Source organism: Hippocampus comes, unplaced genomic scaffold (assembly GCF_001891065.2).
Source record: "Hippocampus comes isolate QL1 unplaced genomic scaffold, H_comes_QL1_v1.1 scaffold7, whole genome shotgun sequence".
In the NCBI taxonomy this organism is placed as follows: Eukaryota; Metazoa; Chordata; class Actinopteri; order Syngnathiformes; family Syngnathidae; genus Hippocampus; species Hippocampus comes.
In genome coordinates this window covers 4,507,341-4,528,593 of record NW_017842060.1, presented here as the reverse complement: position 1 = coordinate 4,528,593, position 21,253 = coordinate 4,507,341, and the positions used below count along the sequence as shown (strand labels likewise).

General features: G+C 44.8%; 2 protein-coding genes across 2 annotated transcripts in view; one reads left to right on the top strand and one right to left on the bottom strand.

Annotated features, from left to right (window-relative positions):
• Positions 1 to 1,254, top strand: part of snapc3 (small nuclear RNA activating complex, polypeptide 3) — a 6,666-nt gene extending 5,412 nt beyond the window's left edge. Inside the window, exons 8-9 of the mRNA XM_019862162.1 lie at positions 739 to 846; positions 997 to 1,254. Coding sequence (XP_019717721.1) covers positions 739 to 846; positions 997 to 1,144 — 256 coding nt within the window. The 3' untranslated portion in view covers positions 1,145 to 1,254. The remainder of the gene's footprint in view (positions 1 to 738; positions 847 to 996) is intronic.
• Positions 1,255 to 1,447: 193 nt separating this feature from the next.
• Positions 1,448 to 10,553, bottom strand: psip1a (PC4 and SFRS1 interacting protein 1a). The gene is made up of 17 exons (XM_019861733.1): positions 10,438 to 10,553; positions 10,011 to 10,084; positions 9,310 to 9,386; positions 8,921 to 9,059; positions 8,743 to 8,835; positions 8,128 to 8,220; positions 7,591 to 7,641; positions 7,432 to 7,495; positions 7,259 to 7,352; positions 6,965 to 7,148; positions 6,356 to 6,423; positions 5,667 to 5,722; positions 5,141 to 5,181; positions 4,966 to 5,067; positions 4,692 to 4,899; positions 2,437 to 2,518; positions 1,448 to 1,855 (listed from the first exon to the last, which is right to left on the bottom strand). Exons 2-17 carry the CDS (start codon positions 10,080 to 10,082, stop codon positions 1,825 to 1,827), a joined length of 1,455 nt encoding a protein of 484 aa, XP_019717292.1. The 5' UTR covers positions 10,083 to 10,084; positions 10,438 to 10,553; the 3' UTR covers positions 1,448 to 1,824.
• Positions 10,554 to 21,253: the final 10,700 nt, after the last annotated feature.

Below are 21,253 nucleotides of genomic sequence, written 5' to 3'. Positions count from 1 at the left end.
AAAACAGGAGGAAAAAAAAAAAGTCGGCTCCCATTAAAGCGGCTCCCTCTTAGGAGCCGGCTCATGTCGTTCACTTCAAAGAGCCGGCTCTAAGAGCCGGCTCGTTCGCGAACGACACATCACTACACGGCAGTCGTTTTCTATATTGTTGTCATCTGATTTATGCACGTTAACTCTAAGTGAAATAGATAAACAGGTTTTCATCCTAATTCATCATTTTCCTGTGCGCCTCGCCTATAAGACCAACACACGTATGTATCATCGTTTAGCTTGAGTCGTCTTGCTAGGAGATAAAAGAAAAAAAAAAACTCCTTGGGGGAGGTAATAAAAATAAAAGACATGGTCGTTTGGTTCTTCAATACCGAGTCTTCAGTCTCCGCCAATGAGCCGACCGTGACTAAGTCGAAAGCTTGTGTTGGGAGGCGGAAATAAATCGAGTCACACGCCCACTGGAAATGAATGAACTCCACCGTTGTGCCTCCACGAACCAAATCATCTTGCGGCCACTCTTGTCTCCGAGGATGTGACGCACTCGGGAACCTCCGCAGTCTTGGGCGAGATGAAAAGCGGTTTGTTTCACGAAGCTCTTCACCCAGACGCTTCAGATGACCGTGTCTCGGATGCGTACGCAGGGGGCTAGCACGTGCGCAAGTACGCCCTTAAGGATGCGAATCTGCTGACATTTGCAAGCCAATGAAATGTTTGTATTTTTTTTTTTTTTTGGGTGATCTGTTGTAGGCTGACGCACAAGGACGACTGCCTGGACCGGAAGTTTTACCCGCTGCTAACTCACAAACACCGGATCGCCACGCAGAAATGTGCCGTTTGCTACACTTTCATCGCCAGGTGCGCTGTGAATACAAACTGCGGCCCAAATGAATATTGAAATAAAAGGCCTGTGAGATTCACTGCAGTTACTTAGCGGATAATTTAACAGATAATAGTTCAAAAAAAAAGTTTTCCAGCCTTGACATCCCACCTGCTGTTTTCCGACAGGTGGTGCACCACCGGCGACCAGTTTGCCCCGAGTCACCCTTGTGTGTTTTGCGACAAGTGCTTCCGCATGCTGCACTACGACGCCGATGGCAACAAGTTGGGAGACTTCCAGGCTTACCCCTACATCGACCGCGGCGCTTTCAACTGATGCTGTCGTCATGTTGACGCACGTTTTTAGTTTTTGCGACAGGTCGATTTCCTGTTTTGTACATTCTGTTTATATTTCTAAGAGACTCATAATAAAGTTAAGACTGTTGACTGAGATTCATTCATCATATCCAGCATTGCTGACATGTTTTTGTGGGATTTTTGTTAGGACAGGCAAATAAAAGAGCCTACCTTGAGTTCTGGCTCAGATTCTGCAGTTTTACAGGATCTCTGTGCGTAACAGGTCAACGTAATAATAGTCACCTTCGTTTACTTGAAGGTCAATGAAATGTGATGACATCACTCACAGCTCACCGGGTCGTACTGTGCACGACTTTATTTGACGCTGAAACGTATCAAACCAAAAGGCACAAAAATAACTCTTATTTACACACGTTTAAAAGAAGAAACCACTTTTTAAAAAAAAAAACAGTTTGAAATGAAGCGGCTTTTTTTTGCTTCACTACGGTAACTGTAAAAGCTGACGTTCTTGTCAACTACGGTAACTGTAAAAGCTGACAAACTGCGTTGTCTTCTACTACTACCACTACCGAAGGATCGATAACTTGAAGCAGCAACGTTGACGAGAATGCTCGTTAACGCGGAAACCAGTTCAAGTTGCAAGCAACGAGACGGGTGTGACACCCCAGTGTGAAGACCTCGAGGGAGCGGGGCGGATCGTCAGGTGGAGGCCTCCGCAGCAACGGGGGCGCTGTTGGAAGAATGGATGAAACAAGTTAGACCTGTTGCAGGAAAAAACATAAAGGGAAATACCTCCTGAATTTGGACAGTTGCTTTAAAAAAAAAAAAAAATCTATCAGACACTGTACAGTTTTGAAAAAGCTCTGATAATATGACACCGATACTTTCTCAACCTGATATGAAGGCTACTGCACCTCAACAGAAAAGAGACGTGATGACGCAAAAAAACTGAAGCCATTTCAAATGGCAACTTTCTGGCTTTAAGAAGCACTAAAAAGACATCGAGACAAAAAATGTGGTGGGGTTGGATTATCAAACAGGCTCTACTTTCTTCCTTGTCTCATATCGACAGTATACATTCCGTTTACATACACAGTAGTGTCCGTTGTGTTCAGAATGGGACACTCACATAACTAAAATGTGTGGGGGGGACTTACAAAACATGCAGTTGGATCATCAAGTGTCAGCGTAATGGCAGTTTTTCAATTCTTTCAGTTGATATTAAAATAAACCATAAACAGCGCAGACTATGAATGTCTTTGTGAGAAAACTATGTACTTTTTTTTCTTTTTTTAATTCTGACAAGGCTACCTGAGGTTCTCCCTCGCCGAGGCATCCTCACATGGTTCCTGCTTGTTTTCCACGGTGCTCTGATCTCCATCGCCTGCCTTGTCTACATGGTGAAAGCACACACAAAACGTCCCAAAAAGAAAACCGCAGCTAAGACCGGCACCCGGGAGCATGTGATGACACATGTCTTAGCCTCAGACCTTAGGCAGATAATTCCAATTTGCGCGCCCTTCGCCTGAAAAAGGAACCTTTTCACGTAAGCAAAGTATTCATCCGGTTCCTGCGAGCCGCTCAAGCGTGTCCTCCAACCCCGCCCCCTCTTTCTCACGAGATCCTGTGAGCTGCAGATAAAGGGATGCGGTTCTCAGGATGCTGCGTGACTGGTCGGGTCGCAACGGATGTTGACGGTGCTTGGTGGTGGTGGTGAGACCCTCAAGTGACTAGACTTTTCATTTTTGACTGTACTGCGTCCTCACATTAACTCGTTCATGCACCAATAATGATAAACTGGAACCTGATAACATGATAAGCTGTCCACTGTAGTAACCGCTGTCCCTCAAAGGGTTACGTGATTGTCAACTCAACTCAAATGTATTTCTAGAGCACTTTAAAAACAACCAAAGCTGTATACAAAGTGCTGTACATGGAGAAAGTATCATATATGCAACAGTAAACACTAAAACAATAAATGAAGAACAAAGACGGCCGAAAGCACAAAAACACTGTATACAAAGTGCTGTACATGGAGCAAGTATCATATATGCAACAATAAACACTAAAACAAATAAAAGAAGAACAAAGACGGCCGAAAGCACAAAAACGGTCAAAACTAAAAATCAAGTCTGAGTCATGCTTGAGTCAAAAGCCAAAGAATACAAATGACTTTTGAGACGAAGTTTTAAAGATGGGCAGCGAGGGGGCTTGCCGAATGTTCAGTGGGAGGTCATTCCAAAGCGAGGGACCAGCAACGGAAAAGGCTCGATCCCCTCGGGACCTCCGCTTAGTTCTTGGTACTTCTAATAATGTCTCGTCCGCAGACCTGAGGCGCCAGGCAGGTCTGTCGTGGCGGATGGGCGGAAGATTTGAAAACAAATAATAGGATCTTTAAAAGAGCACTAAAATGTATAGGGAGCCAGCGAAGGGATGCCAGATTAGGAGTGATGTGCTCCTTCTTACAAGTACCAGTCGAGAGCAGCAGTTTGGAACAACTGGAGACGCCTAATGGAGGATTTGCTGACTCCAAAGTAAAGTGCATTACAGTAATCCAGCCGGGATGTGACGAAGGCATGAGGTACTGTTTCAAAGTGCTCATGAGAAACGATTATATAAGCACACAAAGGCGGACATTATGAGGTTCGTATACATTCTTTCCGCTTTCACCACATTCATCACTAATCATATGGATCAATGAATTAGTCTGTGTGCACATTTATCATGTCCTCCTCTTTCTAGGTGGTTAATGATGCACTAACTCCCTTCCCCAAGATCTCGGGATGTTCCCATTAATGTTTCATGAGTATGGGCTGGAGGCGATGCGTATTCTTTGGTTTCATAAAGCGAAAAAAACCTCAACCCTTTGATCGCACCACAATGAAATGATGCGTGACAATGTACGTAAAATGTGGCAGAGTGAAATGTCAGCACTCCACAAGTGCTGCCGATGCTTCTTCTTTCTTTGTATTTTTTTTGCGATGCCAATAGGAGGTAAGAGAATGAAAGACTATTCCTACTAGAAAAAAAAAATGAGGCAGTGCAAAATAAATGTTTCATCGATTAACGACCAGTAAATTTGCTATTTTACAATGTTTGTAATATTACATCTTTTTCGTTGCTGATAAGATGCTCTGCCACTCGTAATGCTGACGACACGGTGACAAACGAAGCTGCTTTACTTGGGAGGTACCATTTTGTCGTTATTTGGAATTGGTTCAGACGAACAGTGAACACAGGAACTATGTCAAGATACACTTCATTTTTGCTCCAGAGATTCGTCAATTTCTCAATCCTCTCCCATCCTGCTTTTTACACCGACAGAAAGCGACAGCTACAGATTCATTTGATTACGTACATCTTTGAGCGTGATTATTGATGCTTATTGTGAGACGATAAATTTGTTAGTTTGGATTACGCATCGGATTATCTGCATGATGACTTGCATACAAATTCAAGTCGCAGCGCCGCTGAAAAAATAGAGAAGGCCCCTGTCCTCTTTTTCAGTATATCCACACAAAATGGAGGTCAATCAAGTTTTTTTTTCCCAAATGGCTGACGCCTACCTGCGGCCGTGTTATTTTCTTGCGCTTGCTCCGCTTTCCGCAGCGTTCCTTTCTTGGCCTCCTCGTGCTGCCGCTGCTCGGCCAAGGACCTGTTCAGGACCTTGCTGAGCATGCACTCGCCCTCGCCCACCAGGAACATGGTCTTGAACTTGTTGTACAACATGGTGGCTTTGTCCATCACGTCCTGGCTGGCTTTAAACCTGCGGATCTGGACCACAGAAAATGTGACGCAGCAAGTCGGGACCGCAGTTTTTTGCCGGGCAGTGCGTCTTGCCTTCTTCAGCGTGGCGATAAGTTCGCTTTGCTTCTGCAGGTGCTGCGTGGTCACCTGGAGGGTGCTGATCTCATCCAGGGCATCCAGGCACTTCTTCACGTCCTTTAAAAACCCGTTCAAATACGCGCATTGTTAGACTTCATCAAGCCCAATGTGATGGGAGAATCACACTCACGGAATGTTCTGAACTCCTGGAGGAGTTGCCGCAGCGGAGGTCTGCGCGGATGTAGGATTTGAATTGCTATCATGATGTGCTTCTTTAGACAGCAAAATAGTTGCATAGCCAGCGTACACCATTGAGCTTACTTGATACAAGAGGTGACTGATAAGCAACCGATTCTACGCAAACAACGGAATTCATTGATGGCAACGGAATAGCATTCATGAAGAGATGAACAATTAACAAAGACTCTTCATGAAATTGTGTTTAAAAAAATTGGCCGTGTGACACCTCGCAAGTGATATGGAGATTTCTGTGAAGGAAGAGGCCCGCTTGAATGGATTTCCAAAAACAAGTGGGAGGCATTTACCAGGGAAATAAGCATTCAAGGGTTTGATCACTTTTGTTTCACCGTGCAACTTGGTGTCCTGCAACGGGTTTCGTGGCATTAGCATGGTTTTCAATTCCCCCCATTGATTCAGGGAATTAAGGAAACGGAAAGCACTCTGCTTCGAGATGTTCAAACTCTTGGTGAACTCACCCTTTTTCTTGGCCCCGGACCGCTCTTCAGTTTTCTTGGGGTCATCTTTGCTCGATCTGTTTGGGGAAGTAACAACAACAAGGTAGTTTCAGTTTCACACGAGAAATGACACAAAATAACCAACTCCCCAAAAGCAAATTTAAGACTAAAATGCTGATGCTAATTCCATTGGCCCACATATGACATTTTACATGATGTGTTAGCATTAAGCTAGCAGGCTTTCATCAGATGAAGCGATGTGGTGTTTGGTTCACTCTGTGTGTACTTTTAGGTTAATTTCCCAGTGAGCACTTGCCTTCTTTTTCGGAAATACTGTACATGTAACCGGTAGTTTTTACATAAGTCAGAATGTTCTTCCATCTATCACCAACTAAAATTAGATATTGAACAAGGAAATAATAAGAAAATGTTTCCTTGAAAAAAAATAAAATAAAAATCAAATCCACAATCACTGTCTTGTACTGTCAGCACGACGGTCACTGAGCGCGTCTTCTTGTGCTTACGCTGCCAGGCAAATCGTATGTCTAACTAATATATCCGGCCCGCCGCACACCAAGAACACTCTGGTCAGGGATGAAATTTGGGCATTGCGCTGAAATGTTTGTGATCCAATATAGCATGAGTGTGAATACTTATCTCGGAGCGCTTTTGCAATGGGATACTTTGGTAGCAATAATGTGAGCGCTTACTCCTCTTTCCGCCGCCGTCCATCCTTGTCTGTGTCGGCGTTCTGATGTTTTTTCTTGCTTTTGTTTTTCTAAGTTAAAAAAAAAAAAACCAACAACAACAAAAAATAAAACTGTAGTTAGCACGTCTCCAGAAACATAGTTCGACCCATTGAAAAAAAAAAAAAAAAAAAAACAACAACAAAAAACTGTAGTTAGCAGTCTCCAGAAACATAGTTTGGCCCATTAAAAATTGCAAATTGTCCATCGGCGTCAACGTGAGTCTGAATGCTGTTTATCTACAGTGGAAATAGAAAGAGAGAAATAGAAATGGTGGCAGGTGTGCGTTGACTCCAATTTAACATCGGCTTGAATTAAGGCGATTGCTTAATTTGAAACACACTCACATCCTAGCTCTAGGAGGGTGTGCACATTTATGCAATTACATGACCTCAGTTACGATCTCGAAAAGATGAAAACAATTCGGTCAATTGAGCTGTGCAGATTATTGTTCACGTTAATAGTAGAAAAAGTGTTTCAATCATTTGTTGATATCACTCAAACCTAGCATTTGAACAGGGGTGTGTAGACTTTTTATACCCACGATACATGTTGCCTGGTGACAACTCTTACCTCGTCATCATCCGAGGCACCCGAGGAGTTCCCGTCTTTGGACTGCTTTTTCTTCTTGGCCTCAGGCTCTTTCCCCTCGCCGTCCTTCACCTTGATGTCTTCCTTCCTTGGCTTGTCCTCCTCGCAGCTCTTGGACTTGTCCTCCGCTGTCCTCTTCCTTTTTTTATCGGACTCTGCCGTGTCTCTGAGGCGCGAGGAAGGCCAGAGTGATGATTATTATTATTATTTGATTTGATTTTTTTAAATTTATTTTTTAATGTATTGTGACAACTGGGTATCTGTGTGCGTGTTTACATTTCACTTCCTGAGCCTGGTCGGTCTTGATGCTGCAGCAGAAGTAACTTTTCACTTTTGGGCTTCCTTCCTCGTCTTTTGGGGACCTCCCCACCTGACAAACACATCCATTATGAGTTAATTGTTACTTCGCAAGGGAATATTATAGGATGGCCAAGAATATTTCGACTTGCCCGCAGGACTGACTGGACTGGCTGGGGGAGCTTCCCCTGCCTCAGCGTCCTGCTCCCCCTCATTCTGAATCAAAACATCATTATGAATGGTTCAATCTCTTTCAAATATGATGTCGCGTGTTCCTGAAACTCCCAGAGACGTCCTGACTAAAAACGGACCTTTCTTTTTCGTCCCCTCTTGGGTTTAGGTGCCTCCGGCTGGACCGAATCCTGTAAAGTGAGAGTTTGAGTCAGTTTACAGCTAAAATTCCAATTTGAAATGCATTCGATCTGTTAATGTCGTGAAATAAAGCAAACATGTTTTACATTGAAGACGTCAAGCCAATTTACAGTACGAGTTTTTTTTTTTTTAATCTTTGGCACTACAGCAACATCTCGTGGTGAGATAAGGCAAAGCCCATTGAAAATGTTCACACGGAAAAAAAAGTACAAGTGAAATATGCAATGTAGGAATTGTTGAAACTTTCTTGCGCAGGATGCAAACCTGGAAGCAGTGACTCCGAAGCCCGAGAAGAAGCCATGCAGGAAATTATATCAATAAGCACAATGATGCCTCAAGAGCACAGACATCAAACTGATTTGTATTTTAATTTTGATACAACACGGGCTTTGCTGAGACACTTAATATAAACACCAATTAAAAACCAATCATGCACCCGCATCAACTCGACATCTCCCAGCATGCAAAGTACGTACATCCTGTTTCTGAGGGCCCTGCTCAGTGATCACAGAGCCTTCCTCATCGTCGTCGTCGTCCTCCTCCACCTCCTCAGCCTCGCTTCCTGGAACCTAAATATTTTTTTGTGCGTGATTTGGGGTAAGGGTACCAGTGGCGGCATAGATGAAATGTGTGCCGATAACCATAAACGCAGCAAACTGAACTTATTGGAAAGGAAAGAAAGGAAACTGGTACATGCATCTAAATGCGTAACTGTACAAATGATGTTTTTGTGACCTCAAAAATGTCAAGAAAAGCCTTCTTGAGTTGCGGAACTTCATTTGGAGTTAGTCCAGGTCACTTGAAATGGTGGCAGGTGTGCGTTGACGCCTATTTGACATGAGCTTGGATGTGACTGGTGAATTCTCTTCGGGGTCTGCGGCATGTCTCGGCATGGCAGGCTGATTGAACACTCAAAATTGTCCCTAGGGGCGAGTGTGAGCGCGGATGGTTGTTCGTCTCTGTGTGCCCAGCGATTGGCTGGCAACCGGTTCAGGGTGTCCCCGGCCTACTGCCCGAAGACAGCTGGGATAGGCTCCGCACACCATCCCAAAGTTTACTTAAAAAAAAAAAAAAAAAAAAAAAACACTTACTTTGGATGACTTGGCTTCCTTGTCGCCCGCCTCATCCTCGCCCTCTAGGCCAGCATCTGAATCCTTCTCAGATGAAGATTCAGGATGAATTGGCTATAGGAAGATAGGGAAAATAACGGGAGATGCAGAGGAATGTAATTTTTATGAATAGGTTTTGCCCACAATGCAGGATGCAAACTTTGGGTGCCGTCAGCTCCACTTTAGGGTTGTTCTCAATTTCCCATAGTCCTTCGTTGAAACCCTTCCTCTTGTTTGGTTTGGCATACTTCTCCTTGTTGGGTTGGTACGGAAAGATGTCTTTGGGGCCAAGAAAGGCACTGTGGAGAAGATCGGGTGTATTACGTTACCAGCCCATCTTCAAAAATGTCTGTGAGTGAGTCGTTCTGCACTTCCGTGCCCCATTTACGTCGCAGTGGGGCTAATTTACACAATAACAACTGCCACACTGACTTTCTCCGCGCATAGTATGCTCAGCTGCGGTGCGCGATGATCCAGAGTCACTTTTTAGCGCCCCAGTTTAGCAGATGAAGAGCTGTATCAACGAGTTGCAAATGTCTCGTCACTCACGTTTCATGGGTGCCAAAGAAGAAGATGGGTAACTTGATGTTGGACGGCTTCACGGCACCATCTGGGACTTCATCTATCTGTCAGCGGGATGAAGACAGGAAGCGAATTTATTACCGTCGCCATCATAGACCCTTGTTTTAAGTAACATTCAAACATTCCTCTGTGTCATTAAGTTAACCCCTGTATGATAAAACTAAAGGGAGAAATGGTGACGCTTGTGAAGACTTGAATGACAGAGGAAGAATGCAATGAGGTCTGAGTGCAGACTGCAGAGCAAGACTGTCACCTTGAGGTGTTTTATAGGTACTACACAATGCTTTGAGCATATCTGAAACTACATTCTACATGTATAAAACTAACTACAGTTACAAGGAAAATGCACTTCGTTTTCATCCTTATCAATTAATATCATAGTGAGCTTTTGGGGTACATTTCAAAGTTTTTTTCTGTGTTGGTGTACGTCTGTTCTTGAAGTAGGAACGTTTCAGCGGCCATTTTGCCTTGCACTGCCACTTGCTGTCAACTGAAAATTACATCACAAGTGCCTCAAGGCCTTGTTCATATCTTAAATTTGGGCTTGCAAAATAAAGCGAAGGATATGGACCAAGGGATGAACTGAACATGGAATTTTCTTTGAAAGGCCCAACCCCTGACAGGTACTCCATTCCGTTGAGTCAGTTGTGTCATTTTTGCATACTTACTCTCGCTGGCCAGTGGGGATAGCCTTTCATTTTGGCAAAAATCAGATCACCTGGCTTCCAGTCTCGGGCCATTTCTATTGAAAAACATGAGCGAAACATGAAGCTTCCAGTCACTCCACTACAAATATTGACAGCACATGACAACATGAGGGTGCCCCTCCCCCTGAGCGCCACCATCTTTCACCATTCATTCACACACGCTGGGCATTCTAAATACACGGATTATATTACACAGTATGAATTAATATGACTAAAATAATTAGCAGCCATCACGTGTGTAGTAGCACCGTACGTCAACAACCACGCTAGCAGTTAGCTAGCAGTAGGTTTTTCGATACGAATGCTGTCGCCGCGACAAAAACAGTGCCTGCCGATCACGGTGCCGCGTGGAGATTATTATGACATTAATTACGAGTTGGTTGTTTACCTGACAGTCGGTGTGGTGTAACCTTTTCCTCCCGAATCAAAAGCTCCTTTTTCGCACACAAACCGAACCACGTTTTCACCTCCCGCGTTCGACGTCACCGGACAGTACCACTACGACGTACACCACAGGAGTGTAGTACTTTGAAAAATAGATTATGAGATTAATAATGTGTGTTTTGAACCATTGTGAATACACCTCCTATTGTAGAATAACTAAAACACAAATTTGTTTGGTTGTTTAACACGAATTACTTAATTCACGCGCATAAATACAAATTATGAAACAAGAACCCCCCATTACAAGTAGTTGATAGACGTTGTGATAGCTATCGTTGCCTAGAAACATGTATACGCCATACTATTATGATGTCACAATTAGCGCCATATTGCACCGGGAGTTCCCGACCATCCCTTCCATTCACTGTGTTTGACTCCAATAAATGAATCATGATTCATTGAATTCTCCGCCGATTTTGGTACGGGTCGGTTCGTGAGAAACATTGGGAGTCCGGTTATGATACCAGGCACATAGCACATACAACACTATACCTTGTGTTATAAGATATCAATTTTCCCCATTTCTCCTTTGCTTGGTGCAGAATTCCATCCATAGTACAGTATTGGATTCATACGACGAAGCGATTTAGTGACCTCATGTGGTAAAAAGATGAATTCCACGTACAGTACTCGACTATAAAAGTGAAGCAGAGGCCTCTCTGATGTTACAATATGTATATAACTATTTTCCATCTATCTATTTATCTCTTTTAAATGTCGTCATTGCAGGCACGCCCTCGATGACATCATCAGCATTTTCCATTTTTCCGTCCTCTGGTTGGTTGGTCAGACCAAAATTACATTTTCAGTCAGCACAACTTGAATTGAATGGGTATGATGTATTTTATTTATTTTATATTTTTTAAAGTTTTTTTTTGTCATGTCACAGATGAATACTGATTCTGAACTGCTTGAGATGATGTAAGTGGCACAGATGCGCTGTTTTTTTTAGTATTTTATTGATTTTTTTCTGTAATGGCTTTGTGATAGTGGGTGGGATTAAGAGATGGATTGGACCAATGCAGTTCAAGATTCATAATTTAAAGAAACAAATTTAAAAAAAAAAAAAGGTTTTCTTCAGTATTAGTGTGACTTTTGCATCTAACCAACTTTCTTTCTAGCTTTAGCTTGTCCCCTATAAATACAGTTGAGTTGAGTTAGGAAGCTATGAGTATGCAATGAATTTATCAGGCAATTTTGCCGTGGTGTTAATGAACACACTGACCTGTCTTGTGACTACTTCATCATTCTCCAGTGGCTTCTCCGGAACACGCTGAAGACTTGCCAGCAGTAAAATGGGGAAAGATGCCAATCCATGTGCATGGCACACACGCATGGCCTCGCACGCACACACATTAAACACACACCGACTCAAGGACGCCATCGCTCATTCAAGTCCCGGAAAGGTGCCCTTCAACAGAGGAGTGCTTCACTGGTCCAGCATCAATGATTTTTGATTTCTGTTAATATTTAGGTCGACAACGTTAATTTCAAAAGGTGAACAGTCTCTCATAAAATAAAAATTTCTGTGTTAAACACGTGACGTGCTTTGTCAGCTATTGATGTCTCCGAATCTGAGGAGGGTACAGGGAAATCTCAACATTGCCAAAGAATTCTGAGGTGAAATGTGCTGTAAGAATGTTAGAATATGAATGTGAAGACTATTAAAAGGGGGAACAATTTAAGTTGAAGACTCTAATTTATAAACTGAATTTCGACAGACTCCTTGTAAAAAAAAAAAAAATCAGCAGGCGTTCTGTCAACTTTTGACATTTCCTCATCAAATGAACGCTCTCATTGGCATGATGGCCAGAGGGCAGCGGCCAACCCGGGAGAAGTGGAAAAAGTAGCTTCTCAGCGTGAGAGTGAGGTCGCGGCAAAGAAGCTTTAACAAATGAAAGCTTTTTGCGAGACCCTCCGGAGACAGAGTGGGCCGGGATGTTGTGCCAACGCCTCGTCTGTCGGGGTGAAGGATACGCGCTCAGTCATACGTGTCGTACACACTTGTCATCCCCTTGTTTGAGCAGGACCCCCACCAAGCTGGCTGGGCTCCAACACGGAAGGTCTCTCACCTAGCAGGCTGGGCGGTGGTGGGGGGTGCCACGGTATTATTTCTGGACCTTCCGAAACCCCGTCATGGCCTCCTGGTCTCCCCTCACCGGGAGCGCGCGTGGCTCCGAGACAAGCGTCCTTCAAGTATCACCGGCATCCTTCAATGTCTTTAAACGACACGCAGGATGGAGGCCTAATTTCTGGTGTACATCACAAGAGGCCGAGGCAAGCGTCCCGCGCCATCTGCAAGCGGGTTATTCTTATCATGTGACAAATATACACACTTGCGTCCGAATCTCACACTTTCGTAGCAAAGTAATCCAGATTAAATCATGCAAATAGAACGATGGGTTAATATGAAGACAATGTGATGGCAAAGCTGGATTCTGTTCGCTAGCCCAAAAATATAACCAAGACAAAGATTGTCAGGCCCAGATCATAACCAATACCAACATCTCTTACACTATCTGGCACTTTCCGCTCCAGAATGATTTCATCATCTTGAAATTTAAATAATTGTTGTCTTTTGTTTGGATTTGGACCGTCGTGGGATGTCATTTCTTGAACAAACGACAATTTTATCTATGTGCGGCCAAAGTGGTAGAACTGAGGTGACAGTGGATGAAAAGATGGGAAAGGTTGCAATGTGTGAGATTTTCCAAAGGAGGCGTGCAAGTGCTTCTCATGAGAAGGGAGGAGGCGAGAGGAAGCGGGGCAGGCGAGCAAAAGGGGAAGACAGGACCGGTCGGGCCCTCGGACAGCAGGTGAGTGCATGAAGGCGAGGGGATGACAGATGCTTCTGTCAGAGTTCCAACCGTCGCCACTTTATGGGAGCTGCGCAGATGCCCAGAGAACTCCCTCCTCTTCCTATCACCACCTTCCACCTCTTCCCTCCATTCCTGTCAACAGGCCATGAAGAGGGGCTAACAAGACAGGAGCGCTCCCTCTCAGCGGTCGAGTGACCGCGCTGGCGCTCCATTGATGGAGAGGGCCCCAATTCTGGTCTCGAGGTTTAGCCGAGTTATAAATGTCGGGGTCATCGCGCGAGGACAGCGGAAAGGCTCTCTCTCGCCGGGGCCGCGGCGGCCAGCTGAGGTGCGGGGGTCTGTGGGGGTCCACGGCAGTCGCGCCCGCGAGGAAAGCAGATGTTTTCGCTCGGGGGCGAGCCAAGTTTCCCAAGCAACCTTCAGCTGCTTGGAGGTCAGCTGTTTAATAAGGGGCGGGTGCCGGGTGCGGGACATTTCCGAGGCAAACACTTCAATTTTGATACGACAACATATTAATTACAGCGCTGGAGCGTAGGGGCAGAGGGTTGTAGCGGAACATACCACCCCACTGCTCCGTAGCCTCCATCAGGCTGACATATGCCAAGAACGGCTGGCTGAAGCGCTGCTGTCCTAGCTCTGACCCTCAACCTGACCACTGTCATGCAACACAACTGCCAGAGAGTTCTTTGACGTGAGGTGCACTCTTAAACTGCCGGGTCAAACGTAACCCCAATTGATTGAACAGCTAGCAAGTGAACTTCAATTGACTAGAATGAGAAACTGTGAGAGTGCTAACACCACTGTTAACACATTTGCGTCAAATTCACACATGAGACTTTATCACACTAATGAGTCACATGTTACCCGGTGGAGAAAATGGCTAATTGGGCCCAAGTTGGACGCTTCAGTTGCCGGCAGTTTAGCCTGTAATGGTTATGTATTGAGTTATTTGAGTCAATTTACTCCGTAATAAAAATTTAACGGCGATCTTGAGAGTGTCGGGCTTCAAAACATGCTAGGCTAAACCCCCAGGCTGCCAGACAAGTGGCCAGCACCCTCTTCTTTAAGGATTTTGACTGGCTAACTTACATTTGCTCAGCGCAAGCTAGCATCTGTGACACAAACTGTACACTGACTAGATTGGAGAAAAATCCAATTTCTTAAGTGTTATTCCATGAAAAGATTTAATAGTTACAAAAACGTGAGGGGTGTACTCACACTGTTTTGTTTTTTTTCACATGAGGTCGAGAATAATGGAATGCTAGAAACTTGTGTTTTTTAGGCTGGCACAAAACAAATCTGTTGTGTCGTTGTTAATGCTCCCTGGCTCACATTTCTCCATGACGCTTCTGTCCTTGTTTTTTGCTGCCAAAGTGTCTACTCTAAGATATCAATCAATATCAATATCAATCTCAACTGCAGTTGACTTTGCCTCTTATTTACTTCTTTATTTGTTTTCCCTCAAGCTCGCAATGAAGAGCCTATTTGCCTGGCGTGGTAGACGAACAATCCACACAATGCCTGCTATAAAGGACACCCTGTGAAGTGGCGAGGGAGCACAAAATTGCACCATTAGTTTCATCATGACGCCACTGCGATTGCAAAAAAAAAAAAAAAGTGATCCCAGGACTTTATCACTTCCCAGCTCGATGAGTTAAGAGGGAAGTTTCACCCCCTCTCAACCTCAGCATCGATTTCCAAGAGAGTGGGAGATCTGGGGATTACGTCGATGAAGACCCGGCTTACTGGGTCTTTTTTTGTATTTGGCAAAAAGATGGGGGAGACAAAATCTAGGGCTTATGGCCATGGCACCCGAACGGGGGGAACTTGAAAGCGGCGGCGGGATGGGAAGCTGGGAGAGAAGGTGCCTCATTTAGGAGTGGTAAATTTGAACGGGGGAATGCGGGGAAACGCTTTAAGTAAACCACCGAGGCCCCAACAATCGTCAGGAATTGAGACGTTTTTAAACCTTTAACGGGGGACTGTGATCAAAGCCGCCGCCGATCCTCGCTGAAAGAAGAACCGGAGGGAGCAGGGAAAGGATTGCAAGGAAGGATCAGGGCAGGTTGAAAACGTAAAATCAGCACATTAGCTTTTATAAGGGGCGTCGGAATACGGGATGATCGGAGGGGATCACGGCACCCGTGGGGAGCCCGGCGGAATCAGGCATGTTTCGAGCTGCACGGAGGAAAATCAGACCACTGTTGAGGAGAGCATCCCGTAGCACACCCCTAATATATATACTGTGTGTATATATATATATATATATATATACGTTTGAAAAGTCATTTAGCCTGTTATGTTTGTGGAGTGTCGGAAGAAGCTGGATAATAGAACTCTGTAAACTCCACACACGACATCCAGGGCCAACATTTGAACCCTCAAACATTTCACACTGAGGTAAACCACAGAATGAATCGTTTGCCCACATATTTTCATATATAGGCTATAGATCACTTTTACAGTTTTACATGTCTCTTTTAAGTGCGCTGTAACCTTCACACCTGTAGGAGGAGCCATGGAGCAAAGAAAAACAAAACGTAACTAAGTTTTCCTTCTCAAGTGACTGATCCCATCTTTCATTTCTTCACTTTATATGCTTCACCTTCTTCAGCTTGTCTCTTGTACGCCACATTCTGTGATCTCACGCCTCGCAGGTACAGGTATGGACCTCACGTCTCTCCTTCCCTTTTTAAATCCACCTCAAACGGAGCGCAAATTAGTCGGCTTCTTTCGCTCGAGCCCCCTCTCCGCCGCCTCCCCTCCCACTGCTGCACAGGCTCCCAGTCGCAGGCCTCATTCCGAGTCAACCCCCTTAGCCTTGGGTTAGCAGGGTGGTGGGGGGTGGGTGAAGCTTGCTTTACTTGCTTTCTCGCACTGAATTATAAATCAAAGCGCCGCTACGTGAAACTCTCTAATTGCGCTGCTTTCTTTCCTCAGAGTGTCACTTAAGTCTCTCAGCGCAAGGTGCGGCGATGCTTCAGAGCCACCGTTTTCCTGTTAAAGCTCCCTACTTTGGGCTCTGTCCTCCATGTGTGTGGCTTGTGGATGGTTCAGGCGCAGTGAGGGCTTCTCTGCTGGCCTAACTACAACCTGAAGTGCAATCTCAATTTGAATCGTGGGGGGGGGCGGCTTGACATATGAGTTGCATTCTTTCTGCCACCACACTCATTCCTTGAAACAGTTGTATCTGAAGTAGTTGTTCCCCATTGAAATGGAAATGTAATTACAGTGAAAGTCCTCTGCAACGAAATCTACATGGGCGAAAATACCCCCAGTGTGAAAAATCTTCATGCATGAAAGCCATTCTCATTTTTCTGCTCCCCCTACAACGAAAAGTCCCCCTGTTGCATAATCCGAAATCTTTTTCTCTGCCCTTGCCTCGCGACGAGGTTCACTACAATGAAAACAAGCCTTCCGCAAAAGTCGAATCCAACCTCAGCCTGCCACAGCGACTCCTACTGCTTCGCTCCGAAACGGCAACAGCAACCATGGAGGAAGCAAAGTAAGATATTGTGCAAGAAATTGATGTAAGTGAAAGTGAATCATGATCGTAAATTTTTTGAGGTAAATATTGATTTCAACTGCTGCAAATGATCTTCGTCACAAAATTGCGTGCTGTTATATTTCATTTTTGTGGTCGTGGTAGTGGCGGTATTATACGGCGTATGAAGTTGGGTAAGTCGCCACTGAAAACTGAGGTACCGAATACATGGCGCATTGCTGCTATAGCCTCCTGTCCAGGAAAGTGGAGCGCTGTACCGACGATATTTTTATCTCCAATCTCTGTATTTGGGACTTCCTCATCCTCTCTGTGTCCTCTGAGTGTCATTCTCTGCCTTCGCCTCCCACGTCTGCGAGGCGAACCAATTTATCACGAGGCATCACTTGTGGTCTGTTTTCCGGGGGTGCTTCTAATGAAAGGGGGTGTCTAGTCCTGACCGGTCCACTGAGACTTGAGGGGTCCAAGAAGTCCAGTTCCAGAGTCCAACTTGGGGAAGTAATTACCCCTTGGATGGACTGCTCACATACAGATGTCGGCCCCCTATTGTTAGAGAGGTGCCCCGAAGCCGGATGTCATCTGACCTGGATGTGGAGAGATGCGGTAGGGGGGTGGGGAGGGGGAGGACGTGGGACTCCGCAGGCCTTGGCTCGGGGTAGCTGGTATTGGCGAACACACATGAGGATCAGTGCCAACCTCAGCGGAGACCAATGTGGGGTTGGGGCGAGGAGGGGCTTTGACAGGAAGAGGAATGAAGCATTCCAGGGAGATAAATAACAAGGGTGGGGAGTGGGCAGTGGGTGACCCTCGACAGGGCGGCCTCGTTGGGACAGCAACCGACTGACCTACAGGCTGGTTCTGGTGGGGCTGCGTTGAGGGGGGGGGGCACAAGCTGGCCATCAACACACTAACTTCTCTTGAATTAAGGGAGACTATGACTGTGAAAAGAGTTTTCAAGGTGTCTGAAAAGATGGTCAATAGGTCTCTTCGGGAAGTCAAATCCCCCAACCCTTATCCTTTCTTTTCTCGAAATGAGACTTGTGCCGGGCATGAAAATAGGACCCAAGATCACGATTAGGTCAGCGGATATATTTTTGGAGACACTTTTTGTTTGCCATTGGCAGAGAAGATTTGGCGGATTTGGGCGCAACCGGCAGCTCCTCAGCTCTGCTGCTCATCTCCCAAAAACGTTCCTTAAAACGTGGCACAATTTAAAAGAGAAATAAACACTGTCTGTTCCAAGGTTTTCCCCCCGCAAAGCACCATTGTCACAACACATAAATAATTGACAAAACACACATGCCATGTTTATGTGCCTCGGCTCAATAAATGTAGGGAAACGATCCGTCTCATCTAAAGAATGAGCCCGGGAGAAGACACAGACCAATTAATTAAAACCGCCGCGACGAGTCACAGTCTTTAATCTAACGCGCGCGTGAGGATCCTGGAGGCCACGATGGCTCACTTCCATCGTCTTGATTGCAGTACGGTTAGCGTGAAAGGGGCTTCTGGGAGACGGTTACGAGACTTTCGCAAGCACATCATTGCGCTGGGCGGCCACATGAAGGCGAAATGGTCGCAGGGTGACAGGGGGCTGCTCTGTGACGGTGATGGCCGTTATCGAGAGTCGATACCACATTGGGGGTGGGGAGGGGGGTGGGTTTGGTTGGGTTACAGCTGTGGAAGGGGGGGGGGGCGCCAAGCGTTGAGGCAAGAGCAGATCAATTTTGCTGTTTGATCTCGCACAGGCTCTGAATAAATGTATATTTTATTCTCTCTCTGGGCACAAACATTGACATTCTTCATGTTGATTCTTGACTTTTGTGGCAAAGAGAGAGACCTGATTTTAGCTAACACCACCGACTTGTTATTTCTCAAGCGCTGCTTTTTTACGGCACTTCTGCGGCGAATCTGACCACTAGACACTTATGTCTAGCTAGCACAAAAATCACCGGTTTGCGTCAATGGGGCACAATAATTCTTGGAACAAACTGCATCGCAAAATTACACCGGAAATCTTAAAGTCAAATAAGCGGCATAATGGACTATGTGCACCTGGTCCATGACGTACTTCCGATCTTGCCAGCAATCGACAAATTAGTCAATGGAAGGATGGCACGGTGTCTCGTAACTAAAAGACCCTTCACAGTACAATGAATTTATGCCTCCTTATCTCAAGCCAACAGTCTCAAACTTAGGTCTTAAACTGGACAGTGATTTTGAACTAGACGGGCAAATTGGTGGTACAGTATTGTTAAATCCAGCTTCTTTCATCTTAGGCAGCTGGCTAAGGTAAACCTTCTCCTTTCTCAACAGCACTTTGAAACAGTAATTCATGCCTTCGTCACATCTTGACTGGATGACTGTCATGCACTTTACTTTGGAGTCAGCAAATCCTCCATTGAACATCTCCAGTTGGTCCAAAATGCTGCTGCTCGCCTCTTGACAGGTACTCGTAAGAGGGAGCACATCACTCCTACTCTGGCATCCCTTCACTGGCTCCATATAAATTTTGGAGTTCTTTTTAAGATCCTATTATTTATTCTCCAATCTTTAAATGGCCTTGCCCCACCTTTTTTATTCCTTGGTTTTTGACTCAGCATGGGACGTGATTTTTAGTTTGACTGTTTCTGCGTTCTACTGTCTTCTTTATTAATTTGTTGTTTGTTGTATGGATTATTTTTTCCTCCGTGTACAGCAATTTGTATACAGCGGTGGTTCTTATAAAGTGCTCTATCAATTGAGTTGATCCTTGTCGAAAAAGCTACATATCTCTGTGCCGAGTAAGAAACCCCAACTACTTCTTCTGTAGTCACTCCACACGCACTGACTTGAATTATCTCCTGCGTGAACTCGAAATGAAAAAGAGAGCAACTTGGAAGTGGACCAACGTCACAAAGCAAAATTTGGTATTCCGCTCTGGAGAAAGGTCACGTTGGAAAGTTTCCATATTGCAACTCAGTCTCCATCAATCAGCCGGCTTTGCATCCAGAACCAAGTCGGGACGAATTGTACTACTTGCAACTGGCTCCTTGCAGGACAGAAGACACTCTTCTATTCAGCCCTGACTGATGCAAGCGTGATGCAAAACTCCCCAACACTTGGACAAATAAGCCATCCACAAATGGTAAACAGTGTTGCATTGGGTTGCATTTGGCTCCGGCAGCTCCATCACATGCGTAGTAAACAACAAGGCGGGATCAAGCCAATGCTGCGCTCCCTTTGAGTCACATGGCAGGAAGGATTTTTTTCCGATCAGGGGCCATTTCTGTTCACTGCTGGTCACGGACAGTGGTCGGATGTAATGTAACCAAGTACAAATATTTTGTCGGTTTTTCAGCTATCTGGCGGGGTGGGGGACATGGAGGAATGGAAACCAGGAAGCATTAATGCGGATCACAGAAACAACAGATTCCGAGAAACCAAACATTCCCCAAAAGATCTGCAAGTGCTCAATCCACCCCCACCACCCCCCTCCAAAATGTTTGTAATTGCCTATAGATGCCACAAGATGGCAATCAAAGCAGAAATATTTTCCTAAAAAAAAAGCGTCCTTGAACAGGTTTAAAAGAGCTCCCCATCCGCTCCCCATCCTGCATGTCATCATAATGATTTGATCTCATTTCGCAAGCCGGATTAAAGTGTTTCAAGGCCGTTCGAATTGGAAATAAAGAAGGATTTTGGCCCAGAGTTAATGAATTACAGCGAATGGACATTGGTGTGAATTATTTATTGTCTGTATGATATTAAAAGCTACGTGGTGATTAGCAATTTAAATGTCTTGAGGGGTGAGTTTTATTACTTTCTATATATGTTGGGGGGGGGGGGATAAAAATAATTTTCTTAAAAAGCAGCTTGTCAAACCGTGGCTCTGTAATGTGTGTTCAAAAGGCATATTTATTCCTCGGCTGCTTGGCTTTGCATGAATTATGCAAACGGTCAGGGTGCGAAGCTGTTTTATTTTATGAAATGCAGCGTAAGTGCAACAACACTCAAATAAAGTGACATCAATGAAAGGAGCAGCTCTCTCACGGGTTCACCATGAACTACTACATTGTACGCATATATGACATCACATAGCATCATTGTGCAATAGCTTAGGGAAGAACCTCCTTCACTTTAGTATGGTATTTGAATGACAGGGCCATCATTCACATCATCACATCATTATAACTTAAGAGACGTTATTGACAAGTGGAAACAAATCATTATTGTTGACAAACTTGGAGAAAGTGTGATTCATTCCAGAATTGGAGGCCATTTTGGACCTTTGCTTTTTGGCTTTATTGCTACATATTCATCAATAATAGGTGATAAACTATCAAAAGTTTGATGACCTCATCTTAGGTCAATGCTACAATTTTTATTGCGTGACTTATTTGGTGTTTACAATCCCTGTCACTGTAATCACAGTAACAGGACGAATGTTAGCTTTCTCT

What these genes read in the sequence shown, in the direction of transcription:
- psip1a (XM_019861733.1), bottom strand. Translation starts at nt 10,082, where the DNA reads ATGGCCCGAGACTGGAAGCCAGGTGATCTGATTTTTGCCAAAATGAAA. An exon ending in AGGAAGCCAAGTCATCCAAA is followed by an intron (nt 8,221 to 8,742) that starts GTAAGTGTTTTT and finishes AAAAATATTTAG; the next exon opens with GTTCCAGGAAGCGAGGCTGA. An exon ending in TCGGCGAGGGAGAACCTCAG is followed by an intron (nt 1,856 to 2,436) that starts GTAGCCTTGTCA and finishes TTCTTCCAACAG; the next exon opens with CGCCCCCGTTGCTGCGGAGG.